General features: G+C 39.5%; 1 protein-coding gene across 5 annotated transcripts in view; it reads left to right on the top strand.

Annotated features, from left to right (window-relative positions):
- The window catches only part of Cep350 (centrosomal protein 350), a 122,328-nt gene that overhangs the window by 43,498 nt on the left and 66,126 nt on the right, over positions 1–12,704 (top strand). For all 5 annotated transcript variants that reach the window (XM_052200514.1, XM_052200516.1, XM_052200517.1 and 2 more), the window contains 5 exons: positions 573–714; positions 2,360–2,529; positions 3,793–3,979; positions 10,798–11,000; positions 11,569–11,732. In XM_052200514.1, the coding sequence (XP_052056474.1) occupies positions 573–714; positions 2,360–2,529; positions 3,793–3,979; positions 10,798–11,000; positions 11,569–11,732 (866 nt within the window). The remainder of the gene's footprint in view (positions 1–572; positions 715–2,359; positions 2,530–3,792; positions 3,980–10,797; positions 11,001–11,568; positions 11,733–12,704) is intronic.

Genomic DNA, 12,704 nt, shown 5'->3' with positions numbered 1-12,704 from the left:
ACACACACCTTTAATCCCAGCACTTGGGAGGCAGGCAGATGTCTGAGTTTGAGGCCAGCCTGGTGTACAGAGTGAGTTCCAGGACAGCTAGGGCTATACAGAGAAACCCTGTTTCGAAAAGCAGAGAGAGAGAGAGAGAGAGAGGGAGAGAGAGAGAGAGAGAGAGAGAGAGAGAGAGAGAGAGAGAGAGAAGAATAAGTTGTTTAATTGAAACTAGCTTGTTTTTTTTTATTGGTTGTTGTTGAAGCTAGTAATGGATATATTAATTATTTATTTTCATATTTTTCCTAAAAAGTGAAGACAGCCAGACATAGTGGTGTAAGCCTTTAATCTCAGCACTTGGGAGGCAGAGGCGGTGGATTTCAGAGTTCAAGGCCATCCTGGTCTATAAAGCAAGCTCCAGGATAGCCAGAGTTACACAGAGAAACCGTGCCTTGAAAAAAAAAAACTATAAAAGCAAGTGAAAGAATGCCTTGTTTATTTATGTTAATAACATGAAGTTGTAGAATGCTTTGCTTATAGTTTAAATTTTATTTTGTTTTTAACCATACCTCATTTATTATTTTTTATAGGGTTTGAAGACAGGGGAACAGCGGCACCGCAGCCTTTGAATGCCACCATAACCCCACTCAGCAGCGTTTCATATGAAGATGATTTTGTCTCCTCTCCAGGAAGTGGGACACTGACAGAAAAGAAATCAACTCTAGGATCTCAGTAAGAATTTGATAGCAAATATATGTACAAATGAGAGCTCTGGTCAGAACATAAGTCACATCTTAATTGTTGATACATATAAGACTGTATAATGGGCTAGTCATGGACTCTGGATCCCGACTGTCTGAGTTGATAGTTCAGTTGAGTGCTTGTTTGGTTCCTTACCTCTCAGAGTTGTTACAAATGTTCAGTGAAATACACATTTTTCTCTGTTTTTTTGAGATATAGTCTTATGTAGCCAAGGATGACCTTAAACTCTTGATCCTCCTGCCTCCAATTCTCAAGTGTTCTGGGATTGCCTGTGTGTGCTGCCACACCTGGTGAGTGGAACATAGATTACTTAAAATACGACCTGGTATATAAGAAAGTGAATACAGATTATAAATCAGTCTGTGCGCCCCCAACAGAGGATAGCATTGGGAAGTGGTCTTCAACCTATTAATATAAGAAATATAAAAAGTTGGTTTTTTTGTTGTAGATTGAGGAAAATCAGGTAGACATTTAACTTTATGATTTTAATAATACTTTTTTTTAATCAAGAAAACACCTTGATTTTGGTATACATTTAACATCTAAGCTTTGAAAAATTAATTATAACAACTGATGATTATTGGGCCCTTAGTGTGCAAGACACAGAGAGGGTGGACTTTGCCTCTCTAACTCACTCTGTAATAGCCTGATTCGGGAAGGATTATTCTTAGAATACCAGTTTTAGACAGGAAACTGAAGAACAGAAGTTAAATTATACAAAGTCACAAAATAAGTTTGAATTTTGTAGAGTTTCTTCCCTACATTTTATTACCATGTAAATTTATCATTCACCATATTCAGTATTTTTATACCCCTATGAAATTATTAAATAATCTTATAGAAATTAGTTCTGCTAATTTTCTACTAGCTGAAATAGTGTGAATATTCATAAAAGTATAGTAGGAAAATATAGTTTAAATTTTGAGACTAAAGAAAAAATTTTTAAATTGTTTTTTAAGGATTTAGTTAATACCATCAACCAATATGATTTAATACATTTTATTATTAGGTAAAAGTACAATATATTAAAATTATTTGTCTATATAAGATTATTAGAGGAAAAATAAATATGCTGTATAAGGGTGTAAGTTTGAGTAGAAATTGAGGTCACAGTTTCCTATCATCAACATCGTATTTTTTCTCATACATGTCTGAAACATTTTTTTTTTTAAGCTAGGGCTTATGTAGCAAAGGTTAGCCTTGAACGTCTGACCCTCCTGTTTTCACCTCCTCAGTTTATGGTGTAGACCACGCCCAGGGCTGTATGCATGCCAGGCAGACACTGCCCCTGAGCTGTGTCTCCAGCTGGAAACATTTTATTTGGTTTCACTTCAGTAAACAACTCACCTGAGATTCTTTTTCTGGGAGTAACTAGCCAGAGAGAACCTTTTAAAATTGATAAATTTACACTAGTGGACATATCTGCCACTATTTGTAAGTGCCACTTTTGTTATAAGCTTGTTTTGTTTTGTTTTTTGGTTTTTACTTGAGTAATCTCTGCTTTGGCGTCTGATCTAGGTACTCAGAGCTCCTATGAAACAGAATTTGTGATTTTTTTCACTTTTGATTTTCTTTTTGTTGTTGTTGTTAACTTGTATTACTTTCACCTTGGCAGAATTGATGGTAGCAACTTAGGCGTTCAGGAGGAGCACCCCAGCAGGAAGTTTGCCTCTGACCTTGCCTCTGTGGATGCCGCCTCCCAGCACTCCTCAGGAGCCTACTCTGCCGGATCCACTCGTTCATCTGCTTCTAAAGGGAAGAAAGGGAGAAAGGAGAAGATGGACTGTGAGTAGAAGCCCACCTGAAGGCTTGCTGTTTTCTTCATGGTTTTGTGGTAGACCTAAAGTTAGAGTTTGGTTCTTTAATTAGGAGATGAATTTATTTATGATAATGTTATGATAATTTATGATAATGATAGCTTTCACATTTGTGAAATATCTTTAATATCTTTTGCTATATAACATTAAACTTTTTAGTATAAATCTCTCAATACAGACAAAAATGCATAATTAAAAATCTTACAGATGCTCATTTAAGAAACATAAATCAGGGTCAGCAAACTGTGGAGACGGCTTAGCAGGTAAAAGCAATGGCCGCATAGCCCTTGACTGCACTTGACCCCTGGACCCATATGCACGTGAATGGAGAGGACACATAGTCCTCCTTTGACCTCTGTGTGTGAGCTGTGGCACTCTTCTCAGTTGCAGTTGGCTCTCCCACACACAAGTAAATGAAATAAAAAATGTAAAAGGAAGTATACGTCACTCGTAATCCATTTGTTCAGAGGCAACTACTATTATTGGTTTTGACGACTTTTTCAAATATAACACATGAAGCCATATCTTTATTTTAAAAAGAAACACAAATGATGTTGCTTTGCAATTGCTTTAAAAAAAAAAAAAAAAAAGAACAACTTGATAGTATATCCTGTACATTTCTAAGCATTGTCAAAGATAGTCCTCAAATGTCCTCATCTGTAAAGCAGACTGGAGTTCATATGCTGATTTGAAGAGGCTGGAAGTTTACTGGAAGTGCCGTATGTTCCGTAGTACTTAGCATAGCAGTTGCCCGTGTGGCACTCAATAAATCTTTCTGAGTGATTGATATGCCTGCTGATATGTATAGTTCTACTCTGTTAAAAAAAAATCACTATGTAAGCATGTGTGTATGTCTGAAACAAAACAAGTCACTTAAATCATTTTCAAGTTCAGTGACATTAAGTCCACATTTGCATCATTGCGACTGTCACCGCTACCATCTCTGCTCTTCCCTCCACAGCTGCTGACTGCACTGCTTCTGTAGGTTTGACTAGTCTCTACTTCACACAAGTAGAATAACGGATGCCGGAACTACAGACACGTGCCATAATGCCTGTGTTCTTAAATGGAGGCAGAAAAATGAGCTGCTTTGCTCTAGATATGAAAAATAAATTTTAAATATAAATTAATTTTAAATACTTTGATTTATAATTTATTTTACAGAAAAAATTGTTCAACTCTCTCAGTAAGTCTAACGTTGGAAATTTGCTTATACAAATATCCTTTCCAGGGCTGGATTCACTCACTGGAAGTGCTCAGAACACACTCATTGATGAGGAAAAAGTACAGTCAGACTCAGAACGTGGTTCCCATCAGGGCAGGAAGCTTGGGGCTGGCAGCAAACTTGCTGTTAGAGACTACGAGCAGAGTCTGGATGCCGAGAGCACATTGGAAGAACTTTCTGGGCATTCTGTGAGGTAAAGCTTTATGCTGTCATTTGTATATAATTACAGTTAAATACATTGTTGTTCAGTGAATTTGGTAGATTTCAGCTTGGCAGTTTACCATGCATAGTTGAGCTGGTATGGCTTGTTTACCTTCTAAAGGACACTGTAACTTAGTTTGTAGCTGTATACTTTGTTTTGGCATGTGGACATTGCCAAATTATTAGTAATTATTTGCCTCAAGTACAGGCCCTTTATCTCTCCTGACATCACATATTGTTCTTGGCTCAATCTTTTGTATAAGCATTTGCCTCTCTTGGGGTTCATGAGTGAGCTATCCCCACAGAGAAATGCTAATAACCGAGTCCTACTGGAGTGTTTCCATCGGAGCACCACAGAGTAGCTCATTTCTATAAATTGTGTTTCTCAACTCTATTCTTCAACTCTAAACACAAGTACTTAGTATCCTTTTCACCTGTTTCATTGTTAAAATTATTTCTTCCAGCCAGGTAGTGGTGGTGCACACCTTTAATCCCAGCACTTGGGAGGCAGAGGCAGGCAGATTTCTGAGTTCGAGGCCAGCCTGGTCTACAAAGTGAGTTCCAGGACAGCCAAGGCTACACAGAGAAACCCAAAATTTCTTCCTCCGAGTGTTTTTCTCCTGTCTAGTTAAGATCACTCAAATTGTCCATATGAGGAGGTGAAAAGACAAGACAATTTCAGGAGGACTCAGTTCTCTCCTTCCTCTCTGTTGAGGCTGTTTCTCTTGTTTGTGCCATGCTGGTTCTGTTTTAATATTGAACTTTAAGTTGTTGTCCCTTGAGCTGTTTTAATATTGAACTTTAAGCTGTTGTCCCTTGAGCTGTCTGCCATTGGTCTCACTACAGGAGTGCTGTGCTACTGTAGCCAGCAGTTTTTTTAAATTTAGCTTCTAGCTGTTGCCCCCCCTCCTGGTCCCTCCTCCTACAGTTCTCATCCCATTCCTCCTCCCCCTTGCCACCAAGAAGATGCTCCTCCATCACCAAACCTAACCCCAACCCTGGGGCCTCAAGTCATATTATTAGACATATCTCCCATGGGCAGCAGACCAGGCAGTCCTCTGCTGTATATGTGCCAGGGCCTTGGACCGGCTTGTGTATGCTGTGTGATTGGTTGTTCAGTCTCTGGGAGCTCACTGGGATCTGGGTTCGTTGAGACTGATGCTCTATGCTCGTCCTAAGGGGTCTCCCTTCCCTTTAGCTTCTTCAATCCTTCCCCTAATTCAACCATAGGGGTCCCTGACTTCAGTCCAGTGGTGTGAGTATGTGTGTCTGTCTCAGTCAGCTGCTGGTAGGGCTTCTCAGAGGACAGCCATGCTAGGCTTCTGTCTGTAAGCACATCATAGCATCAGTAGTATTGCCAGGCCTTGGTCCCCTCTTCTCCTCCATGAGATGGATCCCAAGTTGGGCCAGTCATTGGACCACCTTTCATTTCGTTTCTTCTTCATTTTTGTCCCTGTCTTTGAGACAGGAACAATTCTGGGTCAGAGATTTTAACTGAGGGTTGGTAACCCCATCCCTCCACTTGAGGCCATATCTATCTAGTGGAGGTGGACTCTCCCCATTGTTTGTCATTTTGGCTAAGGTCACCCCCAATGAGTCCTGAAAGTCTCACCTTCCAGGTCTTTGTACTTTCTAAAGGCTCCCCCCATCTCCTCCTGCCTGAGGCTGCATATTTCCATTCATACTCCTGGCCCTTTGGGCTTCTCTTCCTGTCTCCCACCCCATAACTGATCCTGTTCCCCTTTCCCCTCTCCCTCCCCTCTCCCACTCAGGTTCCTTTCTCTCTCTGCCTCCTGTGATTATTTTCTTTCCCCTTCTAAGTGTGAATGAAGCATCCTCACTTAGGCCTTTCTGCTTGTTAAACTTAAGGTCTATAGATTGTATCCTAGTCATTCTGTACTTTTTGGCTAATATCCACTTATCTGTGAGTGCTTACATGTCCTTTTGGGTCTGAGTTAACTCACTTAGGATAATATTTTATAGTTCCATCCATTTGCCTGCAAAATTCATGATGTCCTTGTTTTTAATAGCTGAATAGTATTCCGTTGTGTAAATGAACCACATTTTCTGTATCCATTCTTCAGTTGAGGGACATCTGGGTTGTTTCCAGCTACTGGCTTACAAATAAGGCTGCTAAGGACATGGCCATCTTACCAAAGGCAATCTACAGATTCAATTCAATCCCCATCAAAATTCTAACACAATTCTTCACAGACATGGAAAGAGCAATTCTCCACTTTATATGAAAAACAAAAAACTCCAGGATAGCCAAAAACAGTTCTCAACAATAAAAGATCTTCTGGGGAGAATCACCATCCCTGACCTCAAGCTGTACTACGGAGTAATAGTGATAAAGACTGCATGGTATTGATACAGAGACAGATAGTTCAATCAATAGAATAGAATTGAAGATCCAGAAATAAACCCACACACCTATGGACACTTGATCTTTGACAAAGAAGCCAAAATATACAGTGAAAAAAAGAAAGCATCTTCAAAAAATGGTGCTGGTCTAACTGGTTGTCTGTATGTGGAAGAATGAAAATATTTATCACCTTGCACATAGCTCAAGTACAAGTGGATCAAGGACCTCAACATAAAACCAAATACACTAAGTCTAATAGAAGAGAAAGTGGGAAAGAGCATCGAATGCATTGGCACAGGGGAAAATTTCCTGAACAGAACATCAGTGGTTCAGGCTCTAAGATCAACAATTGACAAATGGGACCTCATGAAACTGAAGGGAAGAGAATTTAGACCCACACTCATTTGTGGGCCACTGGTCCTTGCCAGGAAACTTGGTAAGGGGGAGCAGGTCTTAGTCCCAGGAAACTTGGGGTTCACACCTGAGACAGTAGTGGCTCCCTGGCCTGTATCATGTGCCACACTTCCCACGTAAGGGAACGTGAGTTCTCCATGCTAATGAGGTACCTAGAGACCCTGAGGGTGTAGTCAATAAGCTCCAGATCCCGACATTTCTCCCTGCCAAGGGTATTTACTCTCTGGTCCACCCCGAGGAGTTGGTGTGCATCCACTTTTCATGATGAACAGCCAATAAACAGTTTGGAACCAAGGGCCCCCTCCCCCATCTCTTTCATCTACCACCGCCATGGGGAGCATGGAGAAGGCCTTCGCCTATAGAGCCGCAGTCTAAATCTCAGTAGGCTTCTCTGCACTTCCAGACAACTGCCTGCCAAGCTGATGAGCTAAGCTGCAGCTTCCAGCCCCACCTTCAGCCTGCACTCTAGCAGCAACTGGATGTCTGGGGGTCAGGGAATACCAGCTTCAGCTTTCTCACGTCTCAGACTGCAGTTTCCCACCCCTGGCGTGGTGTCTCAGTGCTGCCTTGAAGCCCAGCACCCACTGTTTTGTCTCTCCCAGTGGCTGTGCCCAATGGCGTGGCAGAACACATACCCACACTCATTGGCACAAGGGGAAATTTCCTGGACAGAACACCAATGACTAAGATCAGCAATTGATAAATGGGACCTCATGATACTGAAAAACTTCTGTAAGGCAAAAGACACAGTCAGTAGGACAAATTGGCAACCTACATATTAGGAAAAGATCTTTTCTAACCCTACATCCGACAGAGGGCTAATATCTAAAACATATAAAGAACTCAAGAAATTAACTTCCAAAAAAACCAAATAACCCAATTAAAAAGTGGGGTCTAGAGCTAAACAGAGAATCCACAATAGAAGAATCTTGAATGACCAAGAAGCACTTAAATATTCAAAGTCCTTAGTCATCAAGGAAATGCAAATCAAAATGACCCTGAGATTCCACCTTACACCAATCAGAATGGCTAAGATAAAAAGTTCAGGTGACAACAACTTACACCAATCAGAATGGCTAAGATAAAAAAAATGTAGGTGACAGCAGATGTTGGCGAGGATGTGGAGAGAGAGGAATAGTCCTCCACTGCTGGTGGGATTGCAGACTGGGACAACCATTCTGGAAATCAATCTGGAGGTTCCTCAGAAAATTGGAACTGGTTCTATCTGAAGACCCAGCTATTCCACTCTTGGGCATATACTCAAGAGATGCCCCAGCATACCTCAGGGACTTGTGCGTGTTTGTTTTTTAAAGATGTGGGCTATGAGGTTGAATTCAGGGTATCAGACTTGTATGGAATGTAATTTTCACCTATTTTGCTCTCTTGTCACACATTTAGCTTGTTGTTTACCATAAGCTTTAATCAATTGCTTTCTGTGCAGTTATTGTTCATCTGTTTTGGTCATTTTAAAAGTAAAGTCTAGGACCTGTGAGTTGTGTCCGGGGTAGAAGTTGCTGTCAAGCCTAAGGCTCTGAGTTCAATCCATTGCCTACATTCGAACTTAAATTTTAATTGCATTGCCACTGAATTTAGGATTCATAAAAGTTTAATTTTCTACAAAAGATACTCCGATTTAATTTGACAAAACCTATAAAGTTATGAATTTTTAGAAAATGAAATCTAAGTAAGCTTAATAAATACTCCATGCTGGACTCTGTATCTTGCTCTTCATCTGTGTAGATTCACAGTGGATAAAGTAATTTGAACCTTGTTAAGGAATATAATTAAATGAAGAATATAATTAAAAAAAAACCTTTTTAATGTATTTACGAGATCATTGAGAATTTATCTTTTTGAAATGGTTGTCTAAGTGAATCTTCTCTGCACAGCAAATATAAATTCATCTTGTAAAACCATACAGTGAGTTATAGAGTCCTTTATTTTGTTTGATGTGGTAGAATTCAAAATGAGAATACACTTTAGGAACTATAAATCAAATTGACTATAGTCTCATACATTGTTTTGCTTTCCATGGCTCAGTTATGGTCAACTGTTGTTATAAAATATTAAGTAGCTATGATTTCACAAGGATAGAAATATTGGGATAAAGCTTCTATCATCATATAGAACACTCAGGTACACACACATACACATAAAATACATTTTTTTTGTTTTGTTTTTTTGGATTTGGATTTTTCGAGACAGGGTTTTTCTGTGTAGCCCTGGCTGTCCTGGAACTCACTCTGTAGACCAGGCTGGCCTTGAACTCAGAAATCTGCCTGCCTCTACCTCCCAAGTGCTGGAAATACAGGCGTGCGCCGCCGCCACCACCTGGCTATAAATATTTTTTAATGTACAGGAAAGACATTAAACATGTATGTGTGTAAATAGTGTGGTTTCAGGTATCTATTGGAGATACAAAGAATGTATCCCCTCCATGTGTAGAGGGGCACTACTGTTACACTTTCTAAGTCCTCTGTTAGAGAGCTTAGTAAGCCAGTAAATGCTTTCTCAACACTACTTTTATTCAGATATTCAAGGCATAATAATTTGCCTTTGAAATTCACATTTTTTCAGAAGCTAAAAAAAACCCCACCTATTTTAGTATATTAAAAATGTCTTAATTGTACAAGATGTGGTGGTGCACACCTTTGACCCCAGTACTTTGGAGACAGATGCAGGTGGATCTCTGTGAGTTCCAGGCCACCCTGGTCTACAAATTCAGTTACAGGACAGTCAAGACTACACTCGAAAAAACAAAAAAAAAAAAAAAAAAAAGGATTAATTGTGCTAAATATTTTGTAGACAATCTCTAAATTTATTCACCAAACAGATATCCAATACAAGTAAATATGAATGAGATGTATTTTGTGTTGTATTGAATGCCTTAAGAATTGTTACAATCAGTTATGTGAAGTTACTTAAGAAAAGCTTACAGTGTTATAGTATTAAAAAATTCAGTATGTATAGGTAAACATATATTAAGTATTTGGAGATGACAATAATGAAAATAACTTCTTGCTATTACCTTTGGTTTAACAGAGAAATAAAGAATCATAGCTTTAAAGAAATTTAAACACAAAATAATATTTTGCTTGAGATACATGTTTATTTTATTTATTGAATATCATCTTCATTTACATTTCCAGTGGTAAAACCTTTCCCAATTTCCCCCCTTCCCAAAGAGTCCCAACCCCTCCCCCCACCCCCTGCCTCCACGTATATGCCCCTCCACCTAGCCCACTTCCACTCCCACCCCCACCCCGGATTTCCCTTTGTTGGGGCATCTATTGAGCCTTCACCTGGCCAAGGACCACTCCTCCCACTGATGCCCAACAAGGCATACCTCTGCCACAACTTTGGCTGGAACCATGTGTACCCCTTGGTTGATGGTTTAGTCCCTGGGAGTCCTGGGGCATGTGGGTGGCCGACATCATTGTTCTTCCCATGGGGCCGTAAACCCCTTCAGCTCCTCCAGATCACCCTCCAGCTTCTCCATTGGGGACCCCATGCCCAGACCAATGGTTGGCTGCTAGCATCTGCCTCTGTATTTGTAAGGCTTCAGCAGGGCCCTTCCGGAGACACCATGGCATGCTCCTTTTGGTATACACTTCTTGTTGTCCATAATAGTGTCCGGGTTTGGTGAGAGATACATGTTTTAATATTTGCTTCTAAGCTTTTACATACAGTGATATTTTTATTAGTGTATAACGGCTGTCTTAGGTTTGCTTCATAATGGAATGAATGAACTGTGGTGTATGTGACTTGTTCAGTGCTAGTTTAGTCAATAAGTTACTTCATTATTTCATTTAAGGGTCGTTTACCTAGCTTGTTCAAGGCTGTGTATCTAGCAACTAGAGAAGAGTTCATGCGATCCAATCAAGCAGTGTCTATTGAGTAAATGACTGCCTCCATCGTAACTAGTATTGGTAAAGCTAATTCATGTTGGTAAAGAAAACATGTTTGTCATTCTTACTGTTTAGCTGCTTCTTGGACTGGTTTCTCTAATGTCTTTATGCAAAAACTTCTAGTGGCTCATCAGACAAGGGAAGATCTCAGAAGACTCCAACATCTCCCCTATCTCCAAGTTCACAGAAATTGTTACAGTTTGACCTTCCTGGGACTTCTTTAGAAAGGTCTAAGTCCTCAGTCATAGTACCTCCAGCTACAACTGGATTTAAGCCCACTGCAGCCTTTACTGATACAAATAAAACAGAGATGGCTTCGACACCAGGTAAGTGGATTCATGTAGGTAAAAATTTGAAAGCAAAGGGTTGGGTATAGCCGGTATAACTCTAGTCGACTAGTGGAGTGCAGGCCTAGCCTGGGTTTACCAGATATCACATGCAGGCTGCACACACCTCATCCTAGGCCACTGGGTGCGTTAGAGGGTCAGCCTGGGGTACATGAAACCGTATGTCAAAAGAGAGATGGAAACTAACAAGAAAAATAGCAAACTAAGTGATAGGGAAATGTTACTTCAAGGTTATATGATTACTCTTTGAAGTATTAAACAAAAACTGTAAAAATTAAATATTCAGAAGCATAAATTCAGCAGCGTTTATTTTTTCCATGTTGCCAGCATTAGTCAAAATTCATCCTCCAAAAATTATATACCGTCTGTAAGCGTGTAATATATAATATGTCCATAAGAGTGGAAAAGAAGTAACTATTACAATACAATATATTAGTAAGTCACTGTCTTTAGTACAAAGAAAAGGGAGATTTGTCACATGCTCTTAAGATGAGAGCTGGTGCTGTGTTTTATGAGCCTTTTGGTTTATGGATGTATCTGTCCCCAGGTTCTCAGCGGTTCTCCCCTGCTGGCCTTCAGCATCGCATGGCTGCAGAACTCAGTTACCTCAGTGCCCTTGAGGAGTCAGTGCGCCAGTTGTCTGATGTGGAAAGAGTTAGAGGCATTGCCCTCGCTCAGCAGGAGAGTGTATCTCTGGCTCAGATTATAAAGGTATTAGTTGAATTTTTGTAATTTGTTCCCTGTAGTTTTTCTTCCTTTCTTTGTGTTTAGAATTATCCTTAATGAGTTTTGTTTGGTTAAAAAACAAACAAAAAGTCAAAACAAAACTTTCAAGCTAGGCATCGTGTTGCATATCTTTAATCCCAGCATCAGGAAGCAGAGGCAGGAGTATCTCAGTGAGTTCAAGGCCAGCATGGTCTATATAGCAAGTTCCAGTACAGCTAAGACTGCATACAGAGAAACTCTGTCTCAAAAAAAAAAAATCGAAATAGTCTGTATAGTACCTATAAATAACAAAAGAAAAACTATCACCTGGATTACTAAAAAGAAGCCTGAAGCCTAATTTGGTAGTACATACTTGCAATCTTATCATTTGGGAAGCTGAATCAGAAGGATCAGGAATTTAAGGTCAACTGGGGCTATGTAACTAGACCCTTCCTCAAAGACCAAACCAAACAAACCAAAAAACTTGGCACCACCAAGAGAACTGAAAATAGAGTGTGTGGCCCAAGAATGCTAGCACAATTACTCTGTTTCACATACTTTGTTTTTTATGTTTTATTAATGATTGAATTAATGAAGATTAATGATAACAGTCATCTGTTTTTCTTTCATGATGGAGATGACTAGCTTCGTCCAGGTTGTTGTTTTTGTTTTGTTTTGTTTTGGTGGTGGTGGTGATTTTTGTTATTGTTCGTTTTTTTTAAAGATTTATTTATTTAATTTGTGTATATGACTACATACTGTAGCTTTACTGATGGTTGTGAGCCACCATGTGGTTGCTAGGAATGTGAATTCAGGACCTCTGGTTGGCCCTGCTCATTCTGGCCTAAAGATTTATTTATTATTATATCTAAGTACACTGTAGCTGTATTTATTTTATTAATAAACCATTTAATAAATCATAGGCAAAGTCAAAATGATGAGAAATGAGGCATTAATTTTAGTAATTAATAAAGTTTA

This window comes from Apodemus sylvaticus, chromosome 12 (assembly GCF_947179515.1).
Source record: "Apodemus sylvaticus chromosome 12, mApoSyl1.1, whole genome shotgun sequence".
Taxonomy (NCBI): Eukaryota; Metazoa; Chordata; class Mammalia; order Rodentia; family Muridae; genus Apodemus; species Apodemus sylvaticus.
This window is presented reverse-complemented; position numbering and strand designations above follow the sequence as displayed.